Source organism: Carex rostrata, chromosome 15, assembly GCF_964058835.1.
Source record: "Carex rostrata chromosome 15, lpCarRost1.2, whole genome shotgun sequence".
In the NCBI taxonomy this organism is placed as follows: Eukaryota; Viridiplantae; Streptophyta; class Magnoliopsida; order Poales; family Cyperaceae; genus Carex; species Carex rostrata.
This window is the reverse complement of record NC_135932.1, coordinates 6,944,091-6,965,688: the sequence shown is the minus strand read 5'-3', so window position 1 is coordinate 6,965,688 and position 21,598 is coordinate 6,944,091. Positions and strand designations below refer to the sequence as shown.

The window sequence follows — 21,598 nt, the reverse complement described above, 5'->3', positions numbered from 1 at the left end:
GAACTTTTCAATAGGGTCTATATCAATTTTCAACCATACAGATACCAGAGAAACTAACTAACATGTAGCTACGCCATAACTTCCACCGATTCAAATCCAGTCAAAAGAAAAAAAAATGCTTTGATGTTTGACTTTTTGCTAGTCATAAATAACTTTTTTACAATGCACAGGAACACTAACTGATACAAGTAATCTGAAATGCAAAAATAATGAGTACATGAATGAGACAAAGGAAATTTCTACGACTTTAACTTCAAAAAGTAATAATTAATGGAATTCTGATCTCAGAGTCAAGATCTTAGCACAGTCAAGAATGCGTACTATTCTTTGAAAGACCAAAGAGCCCCAAATTTCTCATCACAAATGTACAAAGAACAGTATTGTAGAACTTTCATGGAACCTACCTACTATTGTAATATTCATTTCCATAGTCTAGAAGTCCAAAAGAAGTTGGGGAAGCACTCTCTCCAGATGAGTAGGCTCAATGGTGTCAATTCCTTCTGCTTCAGCAATTAAGGCAGCACGATGAATAGCCTCTGTGATTAATTAATTATTTAATGGATGGTCAAAGATTTAGTTTAAATAACTTTTATGATCTTTATTGAACTATATAAATGAAAGCATGAGCACCTGCAACAAATAACCTCAGAAGCTCACAACTTACTTTCAGTGCACTGGCATTAGCTGTTATCATGAAAAAGTTTTTAAGTAAAACGGATCACAAAAATTATAACTTGCATATTAAAAGATACTATATAAGTATCAGGATGCAACCAGGTAAATAATGCAGGTTTTAGTTATTATTTGGTGCTTGCTTATATTTGAGGATGGGTCTTAGTTCTTACATTTTAATATTTTATACATGGATAAATTGATCATGCATCATTAGAAAAGTTAAATTTAACAGTATATATAAATTTTATATAGTAATGAAGTACCTGTTGTCGCTCGACTCTTCTTTGATGTGCTTGGGCCAGCCTGCTGTACCAAACAATTACATCAATACATCAATGCCAACTTTTGATTTATGGAAATTGCTCTGTGGCTTTTCAAAAAGATTGCTCAACTAAGAGAAATTCTTAAATCTCAATCAGACAGTGCCACCTTCAGTCCAGTTTAATCCAGCATGAACATTTTAAATGTTCAAGTACTAATTTAGTTAGGTCATCTAATTCTTCTCACATACACAAAGCAAACTGAAACTAAATCTAAATACCTACAAAATTGAGCACCACTTAGATTTAAACTCGAAGATTACACCGTACCTCCAGATCGATGGCTTCGTTCCCTTCGACCTTTTTGCTTCGCCTGCTCCAAACCAGCTTGAAAATCGCGTGAATGAGATCCTGATCACATCACATCAGTACACTCAAAAATCGGTTTCATAAAAGATTTTTAACATTAGAAATAACGACTGGAATAGAGCAAGAGTATTCTAATGACGCACAGGATCAAAGTTCTCTTCCATTTCGAAAAAAATCCAAATCCAAACAGCTCCGACTGAATTTGATTTTTTCTTACCAATCAATTGGTATGTATGTTGCACAGCACACCTCGCGAAGATATATAATTGGGCTAAAATCAGGCCCAATTATGTAAAACATTGGTGTTATAATTTGAGGCCCAAGAACATATAAAGCCTCGAGTGAAACAAATGAATAAATTTATTTTGGGCCGATTGGTACAATTTGTGCACATCATGGGCCGCATAATTGATTTTTCTAATTTCCTTCCCTTTCATACTCGGTAATTAACATGAGCTTGTACAACAAATTGGTACAATTCAAAAATAAATTAATTATTCATTGAGCAATTCGAAATATCAAGAATTTAATTTTATCGACATTGATTGGCAATTGAATAATTTTGAAAAGTACACTAAAATCAGTATAGAGTTGATCTAATTGACAAAAATATATGTACAATCTTATTTCATACTTCAGTAAATTTTACGTCAGATGCCACAAGTCTCAATTATATATGAGGAGGGTTCAAATGCCTCCATTTTTTGTGCCTCCATCATGCCTCCATTTTTAAAAAACTTAAATGACTCAAAGGTTAAAACTTAAACGTCAAAATAAAACCGTTAGATGTAATCTATATTATTTTCTCTATGTGCCCATAAAAAATTATCACATTTTGATTTTGCTTTTATATGAATCAATAAGTTGAAAAATCAACGTCTAGAAATTATCTACATTTATATACATTTTTACAAGCTCAAGATGACAATCAAAACAAAGTTGAAATGCCATAATTTTTTACATGTGCATAGATAAAATGATATAGTTCATATCCAACGGTTTTATTTTGAATTTTAAGATTTAAATTTTGAGTTATTAAAGTTTTTAAAAATGGAGGCATGATGAAGGCACAAAAAATGAAGGCATTTGAACCCTCCTCATTATATATATAAATGGTTAAGAAAATCAATCTTATATCCATTCAAACATTCAACAGCATCATTAATCGAACACGATATAAATTCGCTGTGCTAACTTCAATATTAATAGAAGGCGCCAGAAATACACTGTTGAGGTTCAATTGTCAACTTCAAGAAAACAAGAGATTTGACAGAAAAGGCGGCTGTCGGCCAATTGGCCAACTTGTATATCCACTCCTCATCACGGACCGTTTTATCCATTTGTTTCTTTGCAACTTAATTCTAATAACATATTGATTATCTCCTGCTATTTTTTATTACTATTTATTACCCCTTTTTAATTTAATCTCGTTCGTGAATATGTGGCTGAGTGTAAAAGTTGGATGAAAGAAAAATAATAAAAAAGAGGAACATCAAGAGGCCAATTGCGTATCAAGCAACCTCCTCCCTTTTCACGGGCCAATTGGGAGATTTAGGTGATAATTTTTTTTTTTTCCCTTTTTTCTTAAATCGAAGCTTGGGTGATGATTGTTTTTGTCTTTTTAAAGTTTTTGTGGCTTGAAAAATTAACACAACACACATTTGGGTTGAAAAGTTTATTCCACAGAAAGCTCTTCATGAGGTTTCTGAGATATTTCTTTTGCACTTACAGGAGAAAAGTTTTCAATGGATTTTATAATCTCTCAGGAAAAGCAAAGCAAGAGCATTTAATGACGTGTATTCTGCTAGTACCTAACTAATAATATAACAAATTAAATAAAAGTCTATTAAAAATGACATATTAAGAGAACCAATTTTTGATCTGATGACAAAGAACAACATATTCCGAAAAAAGTGAACTAAAAGCATAAAAAAATATTTTCCCTATACCTATACAACCAAAACTAATAGTTCTATACTTATATTGTCAAATTGTTTTCTTTAACATTCTCTAAAAAAAATTATGGCATATTTTGCAGTGAAATCCTAAGATAAATCCATACAAGTAAACCACACTGAACTTTGGGTAAATTTGCCGCAGAAGATCCTAACCAGCTGTTAGGCCAGTCAAACCTGTAGCGCGTTGACTTTGAAATTGTAGAGGTGCAATGGCAAATTGGCAATGCAATAATGCATGCACGGCAACTGGAAATGGCTCCATGCCAACTGGACAAGGGACACGTATTCTCTGAATTAACGTACCGTTTGAGTTAATTTATAAACCGTACGATCAGAATTCGGGCCAATCCGGCCCAAGCCTATAACGCACGGGGCCCTTTAATATTAGTACAAATCTCAATCGGACGGTCCACATCTTAAGTCAAAATTTGAGTTAATGCAGAGGATATGAATTCCTGGACAAGGCCAACTTGCACTGCATGCCTTTTATTACCACCTCGACCTACGTACCTCTCTCTGACAGTTTGACTCATCTTTTCTGTCTCATCTCTTTTCCAATTTTGCTCGTGCTTTTTTCTGATATAAATATAATATAATATAATATAATATGTTGAATTAACATTTAACACCCATGTATAATAAATAATCCGTTATGATGGAGAAAAGATGTTCATATTAATAGGACAGATGCAGAAATCATATGAACAAATTACGAAGGGTATAATTATTAATTTAATAAAAACTTATTAATATATGATCATGGAGGTATTCATACAATCATACGATCAGGTAGAGGAGTTGTATAGAGTTAGGCTGGGGTGCTATGGATAGCATAGTGGCCTCTATGCTACGACTCAATATTCGAGTTTTCAAAATCCAAATATTACTTTCACTGTGATCAGGTCGGTCAACTAAAATTTCCGATTAAAATTAAAAACGTTACCATACAAAAGTATTGTGCGTTTCGAGACAGAAAGGTGCCAACTGCCAAGTGCAAACCAAGTGACAGAGCTCAATTGACATTTGATAATAGCATTAACAGGAAACGAAAAGTTTAAAGCAAATGCCTATAAATATATATATATATATATAGCTTCATTGTGTAAGATTGGGCTACGGTGCTATGGGTTGCATAGGGAAGAGGGGGCTGTTCGATGGGTTCTCTCACCGTCAGATCTGCTTTAGGATTCGTGTGTACGGATTTTGAAGTTGATGCAAAATTGCAGGCGCGAATCCTAAAGCAAATCCGACGATGAAGAGAACCCATCGAACACAAAAGTGGTCCGATGGGCGTCGGACGCCCCCCGGCCTCTCCCGTTGCATAGAGGGCTACAGTGCTATGACTTAATGTTTTAGTTTTTAAAATTCTAACGATCGATTCGAATCGTTCATCTTGTTCTCCATATTAATATGTGTTTGGAGACCAAATTTTACATTTTTTTGAAATTTTTTACTATTTTTTAGATTTATTGAAAATAGTTATTTTTCAGACAAATCTGGACCATAAAAAACAACAATATTCAATAAATCTAAAAAAATAGTAAAAAATTTCCAAAAAAATGTAAAATTTGGTCTCCAAACACATATTAATATGGAGAACAAGATGAACGGTTCGGATCGACCGTTAGGATTTTGAAAACTCAAATATTGAGCCGTAGCACCGTAGCCCTCTGTGCAACCCATAGCACCGTAGTCAAATCCCCATTATATAGGTACATGAATATGTCGAATTCGTATCCTCTGAGATATCTCAAACTTTGCGTGACTTAATGGAAAATCCTAACCATTTAAATACGTTCTGCACGAATCTCAAAGCACTATAATACTGACCTCTACATCACCCCCAAATAGGCACCGGACACGTCAGTCACGCAAAAGTTGAGATATCTCAGAGGATACGCACTCAAATACATCCGATGTATATACCAGTAAAATTATTTTTTAATCTCCTACGGGATTTTCATCAAAAAAAATATATATATATTTTTAGAGGAGGGATCGACTCTTTTTTTATGACATCGAATAACATCGTGCATTTTCAAAGTTGTCAAAGTCCAAACAGTCGATCCAAACCGTTCAACATAATGGATATGTTAAAATGTGCTTGAAGATCAAATTTTACATTTTTTGGAATTGTTTTACTATTTATTAAGTATTTAACAAAATCGCTATATTCAGACCGTTGAATTTTTGTACCCATCTTAATAAATAGTAAAAAAATTCAGAAAAATGTAAAATTTGATCTGCAAGCATGTTTTAACATATCCATCAAGTTGAACAGTTTGGATCAACTGTTTGGACTTTGAAAATGCACGGTGTCATCCGATGTCACCAAAAAAGGATGTCATCCGATCCCTCTATTTTTTAATACTGTGCTTGAATTTTTGTCATTATTTATTTAGGGCCTGTTCGGCATGATACTATTCACGTGGGAAAAAGAAAATTCACTTAGACTGCATTTTTTTTTTCCACGTGAACAGTAATTTTTCAATTCAAAATTTTCAGTTCCTATTCATATTCCCACTGGGAACGCCAAACACGCCCTTAGAAGGCAATAAGCGCATGAAACCAATCTCTTTTGCAGCTCTGTCAAATTGCTGAAATTCATGATTTAGGAGGGACAAAACATAAAATCATCTCTCTATACTATATATATATAACATATTTTCAACAGGTACTCCTCGAGCCATGCGAAATTAATTAATTAGCACTGTTATATTATGCTGTTAACATGGATTAGGTCTCCGTATAGCCCACTAAGTCCACTCATTAGCAATCAATTAATTAATCAAACAATTAATATAATATGAAAATGATACTGGGGTAACAGTATAATTAATATATTCGTATTCTTCCCGCTGTATTGCGTTCCAGTTTTCCAGCACCGCCCGCCAGCGGTTTCGCGCGTCCCCTTCTAATTAATCCGATAACAGAAAGGTATTAAGCTGAGTATTTGTTTTGTAAATAAATGAATAATTAGTAGGGTCGGTTTGCCATGTGGGCCGGGTTGCAGATTTGTAAAGCGTACTGACGGATCATATTAATTAATTTATTATTATTATTATTATTATTATTATTATAGTATGTAGGCTTTGTACATACACTTTTTTTTTCTGTTTTTGGCAAGAATCGAACCCACTTCTCCCGTGAGAGAGAGGGGTGTCTTACTAGCTACTCTAGACAACGGTGACATATTAATTAGATTCAAATTGGTTGCAGATTTGTAAAGCATATTGACGGATCATATTAATTAGATTCAAATTGTTCTATATAGAGAGAGATGGGCTATGGTAAGTTGCGAAGTAAAGATCTTGTTTACTTTACACTTATATCTTTGTTTTTAAAGATCAAATAGTCATTCCGACCTGCTCAGCATGATATCTATATTGAAATGTATTTGAAAACTAAAATTTATAATTTTTTTGAATTTTTTTACTATTTGTATAGGTAAGTAGAAAATTGTTGGTTTTGAACAAATTCTGGACCATATAAAACAGCGATTTTGAAATATTCTAAAAAATTAGTAAACAATTTTAAAAAACTGCAAAATTTGGTCTCCTAGCTAACACATTTCAATATGGAGATCATATTAAGCGGTTCAGATCGTCTCTTTGAAGTTTTAATTATTGAAAATATTAGCGTGAAGTAAATCAAGACCATTAACTCACCGTAGCTCAACTCTCTCTCTCTCTCTCTCTCTCTCTGTATATATATATAGAGAGAGAGATTGACTAATATGCTTTCGCTAGCACTTCGGTCAAAAGTGCTACTGGTTCAAATTCTAAAAAATTGCATTCGAAACTTCGAACTAAATAGCTCAGTAATTTGGTTATATATTGGACTCGTAGAATACCAATGTTTACTATTTTTTGAATTTTTTTTACTATTTTTTATGATTTATGAAAGTTGGCAAAAAAATGACCTAAAATAGTGGCAATTTTCTTTTATTTTTAGACAATTTTTTGCCATCTTTCATAAATAATAAAAAATAGTAAAAATTAGTATTGTATGAGTTCAATATATAACCAATTTACTGAGCTATTTAGTTCGAAGTTTTGATACCGAAAGCATATTAGTCTCTCTCTCCATATATATATATATATATAGAGATGAGCTATGGTGCATTGCAATGCATAGGCCATGGTGTGCATTGGACTATAAATCACTGATTCAAAGTCCAAATGACCAATCCAAACCGTTCATCTTGTTCTCCATATTAATATGTACATGGAGACCAAATTTTATATTTTTTGGAATTTTTTTACTATTTATTAAGCCACTTTGAAAATCGCTGATCCAACGGTGACTGTTTGGAACAGTAAAATCAGAAGCCACCGTTGGATTAACGATTTTCAAAGTGGCTTAATAAATAGTAAAAAAATTCCAAAAAATATAAAATTTGGTCTCCAAGCACATATTAATATGGAGAACAAGATGAACGGTTTGGATCAGTCATTTGAACTTTGAATCGGTGATTTATGGTCCAATGCACACCATGGCCTATGCATTGCAATGCACCATAGCCCATCTCTCTCTCTCTCTCTCTATATATATAGTGTGTGTGTGATCCGCATGCGATATGTTTTGCAATTGGTGGTAAGAGCCCGGGCGAAAGAAGAGACAAACGAGATAATCCTAGTGTTTAATTAAATCGCTCTTAATATAATGATGGCAAATTAGATGCAATGCATAGCTATAAAAGACAAAAAAGTATATAATTAGGGAATCTCTGCACCCTAACAGGCTAACACCCGTAATCTCCGGGAATTTATATTGGCAGTTGATTAGTTAATTTAGGGGTCTTCATATATTTGTTTGATTCCTTGTTCTACCTAGTTTCATTTCATCACTGAATAAATGTATTTATCCAACTCATAATCTTGATATTTGTTCGATCGTTTCCTTCTTCTAATTTCAAACTCATAATGATCTTGATATATATTTGAAATATTTGTTTCATGTCACGCGCTCTATAAAAGTGATGCGTATATATAATAGAAAACATTAAACATACCACATGATATTTATAATTATGACAAAATTAATTTACCTAATATTTTATATAACATTAATTAATGAGCAGTTGATATTTAATTTAAATAATCTGAATAAAAAATAATTAATGAGCAGTTGATATTTTATATAACATTAATTAACTATATCCAATTTGAGTTTGAGTTTGAATAAAAAATGAACTGAATTAGTTTGATTTATTTCAGAATAAATTTCAATCAAACAAATTAATTGTGATTTTCTTTCAAATCAAAGTCAATCGAATCACGGAATACAAGCTTTTCTGACCGAAATTTTTAAATATACCATCATTCCAAAAAAAATAAACCCAAACACCCGGGTTTTGAAAATTTTCTAATTTTGACATAACCGCATCGCCCAGATGCGGCCACTTTTCTGCGGGCCGCATCTAGGGGCAGCGGCTCATTTTTTTTTTTTTTTTTTTTTTCTCATGTGACTTTGAACTGAAAACAGGGTGGCCGCTCCCTCGGGATACGGCCCTGGCCGTAACGCCTAGAAGTGGCCCGAAATAAGGTGGCCGCTTCCTCGGAATGCGGCCGTGTCAAAATTCAAAAATTTTCAAAAAAATGATGTTTGGGTTTATCTTTTTTTAAACCATGGTATATTTAAAAATTTCGGCTTTTCTGATACATACAGTCTGCCTAGCTAGGAAGTCTGAAAAGAAGCAATGAATCTTATTAGAAAACTCAAAATTAATTGCTTGCTCTACCAAAATGCTAGCCGCCTAGCTAGCTAGCCCAGTTGCAGCTAATCATGCACCGATCGAGTATTAAGTGATAATATCATTTGTATGAACCACAAAATTTTCTGAAAATATATATAACCAGGGGCGGACGCAGGATTTTTGTCAGGACGGGACGATAATCGGATGCAAATAACTTATCGGGTTCAAACCCAATAGCTTATCGGGTACAATTCAACATAACAAAAAAAATACCAATCAATATAATAAAAATCCTAAATTACTTGAAAAAAATTAACAATTCAACATTTATAGGAAATTTGAAATCAACATTTTGGTTCAACTTGGCAGCTTCTGCCTTTGAATTTAAAAATAAAAAATTAAAAATAAAAACATTTTGATTCAACTAATTTTCACTATTTGGGATCAGCACCTATTTGGGCTCCGCTAATTTGTTTCGCTTAGAGTTTATATGGGCTCCGTCCCGTCTATTAGAATTCCAGAATGGGCTACAGGGAGGCAATTTGAATTCCAGGGAGGGGCAGAGGTCCGAAAAACAGATTTTTAGCACTATTTTTAAAAATCCAGCGGGGGGCAGCTGACCCCCCTGTGCTACAGTAGATCCGCCCCTGTATATAACCCAAATTCAATGTGCTCGAAAGTTCGATCTATCCGTTTCCACTTTGAACAGTATATATATATTCCCACGCAAACTCTAACATTTCTATCATATACTATATTCCAAAAGAAAAAGGAAAAAAACGAAATTTGTACTTGCTATATTTCAAAACCATGACTTTGTCATTTTCTATTATATATAAATGTAAACATCATCATGCCCGACATTTTTAAAAATATCCAAAAACAAACAAATTATTAAAAAATAACCAGGGTCTGCCCAAATTTTTAAAAATGTCCAAACCGCCTATTTTCCGGGCGATCCGAGATTATTTTTTTTTTATTCCAAACCGCCTATTTTATCAGCTGTCCGAGATTTTTTTTTTTTTTTTTTTTGCAAATCAAATTTGCACATCTGGTTAACATAGCAAAACACCTTCAAAAATCGTGAAAATTGACTGACATGCAGTCTTGACATCGTACAACAGGACTGTGAAGTTTCATACAAAATCTCCGAACAGGTCGTGAGATATCGACTCTCAAAAATTTCCCAAACGGCTGAATATTTCATTCTGAGTCCAACATTGCACATCTGGTTAACATAGCAAAACACCTTCAAAAATCGTGAAAATTGACCGACATGCAGTCTTGACATCGTACAATAGGATTTTTGAAGGTGTTTTGCTATGTTAACCAGATGTGCAAAGTTGGACTCAAAATGAAATATTCAGCAGTTCGGACAATTTTTGAGAGCCGATATCTCACGACTTGTTCAGAGATTTTGTATGAAACTTCACAGTCCTATTGTACGATGTCAAGAATGCATGTCGGTCAATTTTCACAATTTTTGAAGGTGTTTTTCTATGTTAACTAGATGTGCAAAATTGGGTTCATAATGAAATATTCAGCAGTTCGGGCAATTTTTTAGAGCCGATATCTCATGACCTGTTCGGAGATTTTGTATGAAACTTCACAGACTTATTCTACGATGTCAAGAATGCATGTTGGTCAATTTTCACGATTTTTGAAAGTGTTTTGCTATGTTAATCAGATGTGCAAATTTGATTTGCAAAAAAAAAAAAAAATCTCGGACCGCCGATAAAATAGGCAGTTTGGAATAAAAAAAAAAAATCTCGGACCGCCCGGAAAATAGGCGGTTTGGACATTTTTAAAAATTTGGGCAGACCTTGGTTATTTTTAATAATTTGTTTTTTTTTTTGGGTATTTTTAAAAATGTAAACATCGTCATGCCTTAAAATGGATCGTCTGGCTCCGACGAAAGTAGCAAAAAATATTTAATTATCTGGTATCATATATGGTCACAATTTCTGACCTTCCAACTAATTGGATGCGTGCACATAATTAAAATATATTTAAATTCCATCAATGCCACGGCCAATACAACTCGGTTGATAATCTATCCGGTAACTAACCAACACGAAACCTGTGTGCTACATTCGTATAAAATAGTCGTTGTTAGACTTTTGGCATCAGATGTACTAATCTCCTTATCATTAATTAGGTCTGTAATACATATCTATTCCAAGTGTTAATTGCTTCAATTATCATTAAAAATTAATGATGATTCGAATTTGAGCCAGCCTTTGCTTTCTTTTGTCTAAAGGAGGGTTCAAATGCCTCCATTATGCCTCTATTTTTAAAAATTTCAATAACTCAAAAAATTTAATTATAAATATCAAAATAAAACTATTAGATGTGATCTATGTTATTTTCTCTATAAGCTCATAAAATATTATCACATTTCAATTTTGTTTTTATGTGAATTAATAAGTTGAAAAATCAACGTCTAGATATTATCCACATTAGAATATTTTTTTTTATAATCTCTTGATGACAACCAAAACAAAGTTGAAATATCGTAATATTTTACATTTGCATAGATAAAATGGTGTAGATCATATCCAACGGTTTTATTTTGACTTTTAAGTTTCAAATTTTTGAGTTATTAAAGTTTTAAAAAATGGAGGCACAAAAAATAGAGGCATTTGAACCCTCCTCGTCTGGAGGACAGTGTTTTTTTTTTTCCTGTTAATTCTTCTTTTGTTGAAAGCTTAATTATTAAATCTCATTAATTATTTGAATTTTTATTTAAAAATTACCTATGGTTAATAAAAAAAAACCATTGAAAATGACTAAATGCAAAGGACGATGATAACAATCCCCGCAGCCTCCACCCCGCAGATACTGCCAAAAAAACATAGGGGGACCGCTCAATCATTAATGAGAGTTTAAAAAACAGTGGGTATTTAACTTAAAGCATCAAAGTATTTACCTTGAATTTGTCAGGTAATAAATCCTATGCAAAGATCTCTATTTATGAAAGAATAAATCAATCAATTAATTGTCCCTGCACAAAATTTCCTTTTTTTTTAATCGTTCCCGCACAACTTGGGACCATTAAACACGGGGGGACCGCTCAATCATTAATGAGCATTTAAAAAACTGCGGGTATTTAACTTGAAGCATCAAAGTATTTAACTTGAATTTGTCAGGTATTAAACCCTATGCAATGATCTCTATTTATGAAATAATAAATCAATCCATTAATTATCCCCGCACAAAATTTTCTTTTTTTTTGAATCGTCCCTGCACAACTGGAGACCATTAAATAAACAATCCCCTCACCCAATGATAAATACTCTGAGACATAATGATAAATATTTTATGTTACATAGATAAATACTTTACATTATATGGATAAATACTTTATGTTACATAGATAAATACTTCTCAGACATACTTGCAACTTTTAGTAAAACATCAATGATAAATACTATCCGACATAATGATAAATACTCTAGGTTACAAGGGTAAATACTTCTCAGAAATAATGATAAATATTTTTTTGAACATCAATTAACAGATAAGTATTTATTAATGGGGATTGTTATTAGATAACAATATAATTAATGTGGAGATTGTTTTTAAAGACATAATTAAGGCGGGAATTGTTATTAGAGGAATGCATAATTAATGCGAGGATTGGTATTAAATGACAGTCTAATTTAATGTAGGGATAAAATGAAACTTTTAACGAAATTAGTAGAGGGATATATGGCAGTTAAGGAAGAGAGAGAATGCGGAAAAAATGGGGAGATGGGAGTGGGGATTTCATATAATTATTCAAATGCAAAATATTTGGAGAATAAATTTAAAATTTCAAGATTTAGCTGGTGATAAACAAAAGGAGAAAATCTTATGTGACGACAACAGTATCCAAAATAAACCATGTTAGCCTGTTAGGTATGTATTAAAATAGTTAATAAATAGGTCTCAGTTGTATCATAACCTATATATCAATACCAAACGTAGGTCTCTGGCATATCAAAACAAGACATGCACTAAATATAAAATGAACTTTTGCATTTCATTGTTTTATATATATTCGGCATGTATATATATGTATATGTGTGTGTGTGTGTGTATGGACTCTTTTGCCATGGCTACCTTTTAAGAGAATATTCATCATTAAGGCAAGCAGAATTCAATAAAGAATTTGTGATTTTAGAAGATAATTACCTCGGAATGAACTATCACTTCACATGCACTGTAATGAGTAGCTTTCAATTAATACAATGGAAAGTCCATAATTAGGTTGCTTACATGCACTGTTATGAGTAGCTTCAATTATTAATTAGTTATTACAATGGAAGGTCCATAATTAATTAGCTAGGTTGCTTAATTTTGATCTTATTGTAATTAGGGGTGCAAACGGATTGGATACGGATCAGATAGTGGTAAAACCATATCCGTATCCGTTTTTATTTTTCGGATATGGATACGGATCAGATATTAGACGGATACATACTGATACAGATCGGATATCGAATATCCGTAAATTTATACATAAATATTTTCATAATATATATTAAATTATATGGTATATATCTACTATTCGGATACGTATAGTTAAAATTCAAAATCATATCCGTATCCGCACGGATATTCAGATATCGGATATCCATATCTAATTGTCGGATACAGATCCGGATACAATCGGATATTATCTGATCCGTTTGCACCCCTAATAGTAATCTTGTTTTTTAGCTAAGATGAGCTTCACCTCATTAATTATCTTCTTTCTTTTTTTTAAAAGAAGAAGAAAAAACTCACTTACTCACCTCATTAATTATCATTTTATTTTTATTTTTGGGAGCATTGTTTGTTCCTCTTTTTTTTTCTTTTCTCTTTTTTTTATCCTCTCATTATGTTTGTATATGTTTGTTTGGCTTAATAATTAGTACACATAATATTTTAAAATATGTATATAGATATTTATGTCGGTAATTAAGTATATATAGGAAATATGATCCTTGTCTCATTTCCATTGGTCCGTATATATACACGTATTAGCGCAATTCATTGCCGGCTCACTTTATCATACCTTTTATATATTAATTCATTTTGGATATGAATTTCGTCATGTTAGGTGCAAGTAAATTAAATCATCCAGCAATCAAAACCATGACTTTGCCATTTTCTATTATAAATGTAAACATCTCGTCATGCCTTATCCAAAGCTATCCTGAATGGCCTTTTTGGGATATATATATATTTGACAATCCTACACAGTTATAACACATGTTCATGTTCAAGAGGGCAACGGTAAATATATCATGTACTGCTATCAATTATTACTCCATCTGGACCATCTAGCTATAGTTTTTTGCATTAATATAGTTTTCTGAAGAGAGGTGAATTTTTTTTTCTATCATTGTAATCTATATTTATGCATGTATATAGCTAAGTTAGCATAACCTTTTGAGTTCGGATTTCTTAAAGTAACTCAATTTTTAAGTTTAGATTCAGACCGTCCGATTCAAATTGGGCCATCAGATTAAAGGGGCCCCTTGCGCGCACTCTACCTCGGCCGGATTGATTCGGATTTAAATCGGACGGTCCACATTTAAACCCAAAAATTAGGTTAATTTAATTAGGGGATCCGGACCGTTTGCTTTTAGTGGAAGTGATCGTCTTAGAAATATCTTAGTTTAAAAAAAAATCATAATAAAACCTATTTTTCTCTTGCTTAATAATAAAATGCCTCGTTATTTTTTGCTCCAATATGTCTAACATTTTTATTTTCATTTTCAAGATGCCCTTTGTGTGAGAGGTTATAAATTTGAAACTCAGATAGAAAAACTTATTGTAAATTTTAAATAGTTAGGTAGCTCGACCTCTAACTTTTACTTAAAAGAAAAAACCCGGCATTTTAACCCTACTCTTGAATTTATTAGAAAAGAAATTAAAGAAACAACATTAATTCATTTCATTTGGTGTAAAAGATCCCAAACTTCGTTGTAAAGGACATGCATGATCGATGCATGTTCCAGCACAAAGATGGTGGCGAACTGGTAATCATGACATCACCGACTTCAATTTTATGATCAGCACTTCCAATTTAATTAACACAATTAATTAGATTTCCAATGTCAAGTACATATCTAAAGAGCACACAACAATTTACAATTAATGCACAAAGCCAAGTACATATATATCTAATGTCAACTCTATGCAAATTAAACAACAAACAACCAGTGGGGACTATATATTATCACTGAACCTATAAACAGAGAGAATAAGATAACATGCAGCATGGTTCACACCTCACACCTGGCAACATTTTGGAAAAAAGGGAGATCAGTTGCAACTCAAGGACCACCACCATTTTTTTCCTCCTTCCAGCGAGATTCTCTGTCTTCAAGAAAGTTCATCACTACAAACACCACAAACAGTGGTTGCACTTGCACTGCACCACTCTGTTTATCTTAATTAATATATTTTTTTAAAATGTCAAGTTTTAATTAAATTATTTTTAAGTGAAAGTCATGATCATAGGGACCATAACAGTCTTAATTACAGGATTCTGTCACATGGAGATTTGAGACTTGATTTTTTTTTCGTAATTTTTTTTTTTTTTGGAGATAGAAACAGGGAGCAGGGGCGGACCCAGAGTAGACCGGGGAGAGGGAGAGGCAGCTGCCCCTTCTGGATTTCGAGTTTTAGTGGTGATCTATTGGTACCAATCAACTTTGTCTCTCTCTAAAATTTTTTTGCCCCTCTCTAGATGTTTGATTTGTAATTCGGGTTAAATTTAGTGTTAAAATCAAAATAAATTTTTTGAATTATAATTGGTAATTAGAATTATAAGTTAAAGGATCAGAAATTATAAGTCAGAGAATGAGAAAATATAAGTCAAAATATTTTTTTTTTATCGAGTATCTAATTAGTTAATGGATTTAAATCCGATAAGCTATTTAAATCTGATTCGATATTTTTTTTTCCCTCCCGACGAAAATTATGACTCAGTCAAGCCTCCAGATTTCATTGATTTTTTAAATTACAAAGTCATGTACAAATTTTGTTTTATTATTTATGGACATGGACAGGAATATATCGATAATGATGTTGGTTCTGTTTTTGCTTTTATTATTTTTCTAAAATTGTCTTGAGGTCTGGAGTTCATAGTACAGCTGGGAGTTTTGTAGATTCTAATTTTGGTTTCTTTTGTAGTCGTAATGATGAATTCGTTGAAATAAAGGTGGTTCTATTAATATCTGGCTGTTTATTTTGAAAAATATTGTAGCAGGTCAACAATTCCACGAGTCATTCTACATCAAGATAAGATCTAATTAGGATCATCTGTGGCCACATCATGCGTCATTAGCAATTTTGTAGAATACCAATTTGACTAATATGTTTTCGGTAGCACTTCAGTCCCGAGTCAAATTTCAAAATACCGCATTTGAAATTTCGAACTAAATGACTTGGTAAATTGGTTATACGTTGAATTTGTAGAATACCAATTTTTACTATTTTTGAAATTTTTTTGCTATTTTTTTATGATTTATGAAATATAGCAAAAAATAGCCTAAAATATTTACAATTTTTTTATTTTTAAGTCATTTTTTGTTATCTTTCATAAATCATTAAAAATAGTAAAAAAATTCTAAAAATCATAAAAATAGGTATTTTACAAGTTCAATATATAACCAATTTACTGAGCTACTTAGTTCGAAGTTTCAAATATAAAATTTTAAAATTTGACTCAGCCGGAGTGCTACCGAAAATATATCAATCAAACTCTCTCTCTATATATATATATGAAGTGTGGGGCATCATAATTTGCATTGATGTAACTTGGAACACAAAATCCGGCCGTTGCAGAAATCTATTCTTTGGTCGTCTTGTCTGGCGACGCAACTATTGTAAAGATAATGCTAAATAATATAAGAACTCCAAACAATAAAAATTAGGAGTTAACATGAGCCACATTTTTCATTGTTATAATTATTTAATGAATAACAATTATTTAATAAATATTAGTCATAACGAATTATATATAAAGTCAGGTTAGTTATATAAATTAATTATCTAACCAACAATTGCGTCAATAATATAACACCTTGAAATTAAAACTTTATTATAAGCTTATTTTACGAGTAAGAAAACTATTTTAACTCAAATAATTAAATATATATGTAATTAATGCAAATCTGTTATCAAACATTTTTTTTAGAAAGATAAAGGTCTAGAATCGGATCAGAACCAATTCTCTCTCTTAAACAACAAATGGAATTAATGTTCGCAAAAGACTCTTCCGAGTTTCTAATCCACACCTAGGGGCGGACCCAGAGTAGATTGGGGGGGCAGGCGCCCCCTCTGAATTTCAAGTTTTAGTGATAATTTATTGGTATCGATTAATTTTGTTTCTCCCTGAAATTTTTTTTAACCCCTCTAGATGTTTGATTTATAATTCGGGTTAAATTTAATGTTAAAATCAAAATAAATTTCTTGAATTATGATTGATAATTAGAATTGTAAGTTAAAGGATCAGAAATTATAAGTCAGAGCATTGAAAATATAAGTCAAAATATTGTTTTTTTTTTATCGAGTATCCAATTAGTTAATGGGTTTAAATCCGATTCGATATTTTTTTGCCCCCTGACGAAAATCCTGGGTCCTCCCCTATCCACACTTTCCACACATAATAAATTACTTTTAATTAGATCAGATAAATAGCGGGCGTAAGTTTTCTTGAATCCGTGTCCAGTATTGCAGAGGATCACCCTTACTTTACGGTTTGAGATTACATTTCAACCGGTTTGGTATTTGGGCCGCAGTAGGGGGCAATATTTTTGGGTTTTGAGATTCGTGCCAAGTTAAAAAGAACGGTTCAGATCTAGTAATTGCAAAAGATTCCCTTAAAACAGGTATATGAGAGGATGTGAATTCAGTTTTTTTTATCATCAGCCTTAAGAAAAAAGTTATTTATCATCATGACTATAAAGAACAATGACGATCAAACATATGATGTTCATACAATAAAACAATTATTCTTTTAATTGCAAACTTCGAATGTCGTATGATTGACAAAAATAGTCGTCTAATTATAATTAGTTATTGTTCTTAATATTTAATTAAATATTATTAACATAAAATTAACGACAATAAAAAAAATGCAATCAAAACTTAGTTGCCAACTGAACTCAAAAATTATGCTCCAGTGACAGTGAACCTAGAACCTAACACCAGGTTCATTGAACAAAACCAAGTCACACTCTCCGCGTGGGACATAAATCAGCTCCAGATGAGCCGTGGTATTTCTCATGCAGCCACTCGTGTGGTTTAGCTCCAAGCATATATATAGATTCAAATATTTTGGATTCGTGACTAGCAAGTCCGGTCATGACAAACCCGAAACCCGAACTTGCCAGACCCGGACCTCCCCGTCAAAGCTCCCGCTACAGACCCGGTACTCCTCCTCCCCTTCGGCCGCGGCCGACTTCTCTTTTGGCATTTGAACCGCCACGATCGACCGAACTACGCTGACATGACCGGCCATAACGCCAAGGCAGCTATACTCCCTGTCTTCCCTCCCTCTCCGCCAAATCCTGACCGTCCGATCGCTGGACCCGCTGAAAAGCATGTCATCTACACATGCTAAACAAAGTATCGCCTTCGCATGGCCTCGCAATGCACCGACTACCACCAAATGGTTTGCGCTCTCTTCCCTCTCCCAGACAACGATTGACCGGTCATTTGCCCCTGAATACAGCACTGACCCGTCGCTACTGATGGCCAGTGCATTTACCGCCGATCGATGCCGTTCAAATGTGGCAACAAGCGCATGTCGCTTTTCACCAGGTGCCCGTGCCCAGGCACGTATCTTTGTATCGGCCGACCCGGTGTAAACCGTCCCATCTGGCGCGATTACTAATGCATTGATCGCATCATCGTGTGCTTTAATGGACTGAACACACCGCAAGTCACTCGATCGCCAAATCTTGAGCGTCTTATCCCAAGAGACAGAGTAGATGTATTCTCCTGCTGTAGCCAGTGCGGATACAGTGTCGGCATGTTGAATCCATAACTGTTTGTGATGTCGCCTAATGAGGGTGTAATTCTTTGGAAAAGGTAGGCGAAGAAGCCGGTCTGACAGTGTGGGAAGGGAACCGGCGAGGCGAAGATCTCCAGAGCGAGAAGAGTGTCGCCAGAGGCGCAAGAGGCTGTCTTGATGTGCCGAGAGGATGCCTTGTGATTTCGGAAGAATGACAAGAGATTTCACTGCGCCAGCTGAAGGAGCCGAAGGATGCGAACTGACGAGGTCGAGAGATGTGAGATCATAACTGGAGATATTAGAAGGGGAGGCAGTGTAGAGAAGAAGGGAAGATGGAGAGATGGTTAAGGCGGGTGGTGAAGCGGGAGAATCAGGGGAAAGGGCTTTTAGAGAGGTAAGATGGCGAAAGGAGGTGGAGATGGAGGAGGTAGAAGAAGGAAGCAGACATTGAAGAGAGGGGAGGGAAGGAAAGGTGAGAACAGAGGCAGAGTCATCTGACATGGCGGGGGAAGAAGAGGTAGAGCAGCTGGAGGAGAGAGAAGGGGAATTGGAAGATGGATTTCTCAAGGCATCCCCGTTTGGATTAAGGTTTTGTTTTTCTAGAGATGCGGAGGTGTGGCAAGAGAAGGATTTGGGGAGGGAGAAAGGCATCGGGTGAAAGAGAAGAGTTTGATTTGGAGGAGAAGAGCAGGCTGAAGGAAGCAGAGCAGATGTAGGTTAGCAAGTGGTTTTATAAGGATTTGTTTCCCTATATCTATAAGATGGCAATTTATAAAGTGGAAATCGGTAAGATGTGGACTTAGTAGCAGATTTATAAAATAGTCCTTGTAATTAAACAAATTATAAAATACCAGTCTCGCAATTTATTTTTATTTATCTTTATCTTTTGGCGAAAGAAGTCAAATCCTAGTCCCTGTATTTGATTCAACTGAAAGTAATTCAATGATTCTTTTAACTATGTGCTGTGTAATTTTGCAATCAAGTCCTAGTTCTTTTTGTATTTAAGACAACTCTGTTTTTATCCTTAACTATTATATTAGTTTTAATTCAACTGAGATACTGAACATTTATAGGTTGAAATATGGTCGGGCGGGTACGGATATCCCGGGTATACCCGGGCACGGGTACGGGTACAGGTATGACGGGTACTAGAGTATACGGGTATGGGTATGTCGGATATTTTTTTCAAAAACCATACCCTACCCGTTCTATACCCGTACCCGTGTATCCTTGACGGGTAGGACGCGTACGGGTTTTTTTTTTTTTTTTTTTCTGTTTTTTTTCTGGTTTTTTTTTCGTTTTTTTTTTCATTTTTTTCCGTTTTCTTTCTTGATATTTTTTTTTTCTGTTTTTGTTGTGTTTTTTTTACTTTAAAACAATAAAATATAAATAAAAAAACAGAAATTAAAACAGAATTTTAAAAACAGAAATTAATAAACAGAAATTAAATACTAAATTTTAAAATCAGAAATTAAAAAACAGAAATTAAAACACAGAAATTAAAAAACAGAAATTAAAAAACAGAAATAAAAACAGAATTTTAAAAACAGAAATTAAAAAACAGAAATAAAAACAGAATTTTAATAACAGAAATTTAAAAACAGAAATGAAAATCAGAAATGAAAAAACAGAAATGAAAAAACAGAAATGAAAAAACAGAAATAAAAACAGAAATTTAAAAACAGAAATTAAAAAACAGAAATTTAAAAAAAAAATAAAAACAGAATTTTAAAAACAGAAATTAAAAAACAGATTTTTAAAAATAGAAATTAAGGGTTTGGGGGGAAATTTGAATTTGGGGTTTGAATTTGGGTCGGGTATAAGGGTACGGGTAAGGGTAGACGGGTACCCGGGTAGGGTAAAGTCGGGTACGGGTATAGTCGGGTACGGGTATGGTCGGGTATTTGTCCAAAAAAACCGGCCCGGTCCGGTTTTTGCCCGTACCCACGTACCCGAGTACCAGACCCATACCCGGGCTCGGGCATGGGCGGGTATGGTCGGGTATACCCGTTAAGGGTATAATTAATACTCTCGTTGAATCAACCTCTAAATTATTGTATTTTGTTAACAGCTGACGTGTCAGTGATGATAGATAATTAACTGCCACCTCAACCAGTGTATTCATCAAGCAAATTTCATTATTCTTTCATTCTCCCTCTTTACTTTTCATTTTTCATTTTTCTCCATTGTACTCTCTCTCTCTCTCTCTCTCTCTCTATTAGTCATTTACAAGGACCACTTCTCTGAGTCTTAATTACACACAGTGACACAGAGAAGCGCCCTTTTCTTGAAAGCAATCTCTATAACCACTGGTAGATCTCTCTTTTGATCCATTATTCTAAAATACTAAAAATTATAGTTGAGAATAAACCAAGTTAGGATACAACCAATTTTGATTGACCAACAATTTTGGCAATTATTTGTTCTTCAGGAAGCAAATCAGGATACTGTCATATGTGTTAGTAGCTTTGAAAAAAGAAACTAGCATGGCTTGCATACACAATTTTGGTTAATTATAATTAAAGCCTATGTTTGGTTAAAGAGGGAAAAGTTAATATGGTGCAAATTATGATATCATTAAACAATTGACTGGATTGCTTCTATGATGGTGAAAGAGAAGGAGAGAGGGAGAAGGAAGGAA

The 21,598-nt window shown here is 33.6% G+C and overlaps 2 protein-coding genes across 4 annotated transcripts; both read right to left on the bottom strand.

The window, feature by feature from the left end:
- Nucleotides 1-119: 119 nt before the first annotated feature.
- Nucleotides 120-1,516, bottom strand: LOC144566736 (centromere protein X). Of its 3 annotated transcripts, none has more exons than XM_078316757.1 (5): nt 1,448-1,516; nt 1,266-1,346; nt 939-978; nt 631-684; nt 120-536 (listed from the first exon to the last, which is right to left on the bottom strand). In XM_078316757.1, exons 1-5 carry the CDS (start codon nt 1,466-1,468, stop codon nt 433-435), a joined length of 300 nt encoding a protein of 99 aa, XP_078172883.1. In that variant the 5' UTR covers nt 1,469-1,516; the 3' UTR covers nt 120-432. The 3 variants fall into 3 exon arrangements, with proteins under 3 accessions (XP_078172883.1, XP_078172882.1, XP_078172884.1); XM_078316756.1 differs by having other exon boundaries at nt 939-981; nt 1,448-1,498; XM_078316758.1 differs by lacking the exon at nt 631-684 and having other exon boundaries at nt 939-981; nt 1,448-1,498.
- A 16,504-nt stretch (nt 1,517-18,020) lies between these two features.
- On the bottom strand, nt 18,021-19,674 carry LOC144566795 (Transducin/WD40 repeat-like superfamily protein). The gene has a single exon (XM_078316817.1). The coding sequence runs from the start codon at nt 19,606-19,608 to the stop codon at nt 18,304-18,306; it is 1,305 nt and encodes a 434-aa protein (XP_078172943.1). The 5' UTR covers nt 19,609-19,674; the 3' UTR covers nt 18,021-18,303.
- Nucleotides 19,675-21,598: the final 1,924 nt, after the last annotated feature.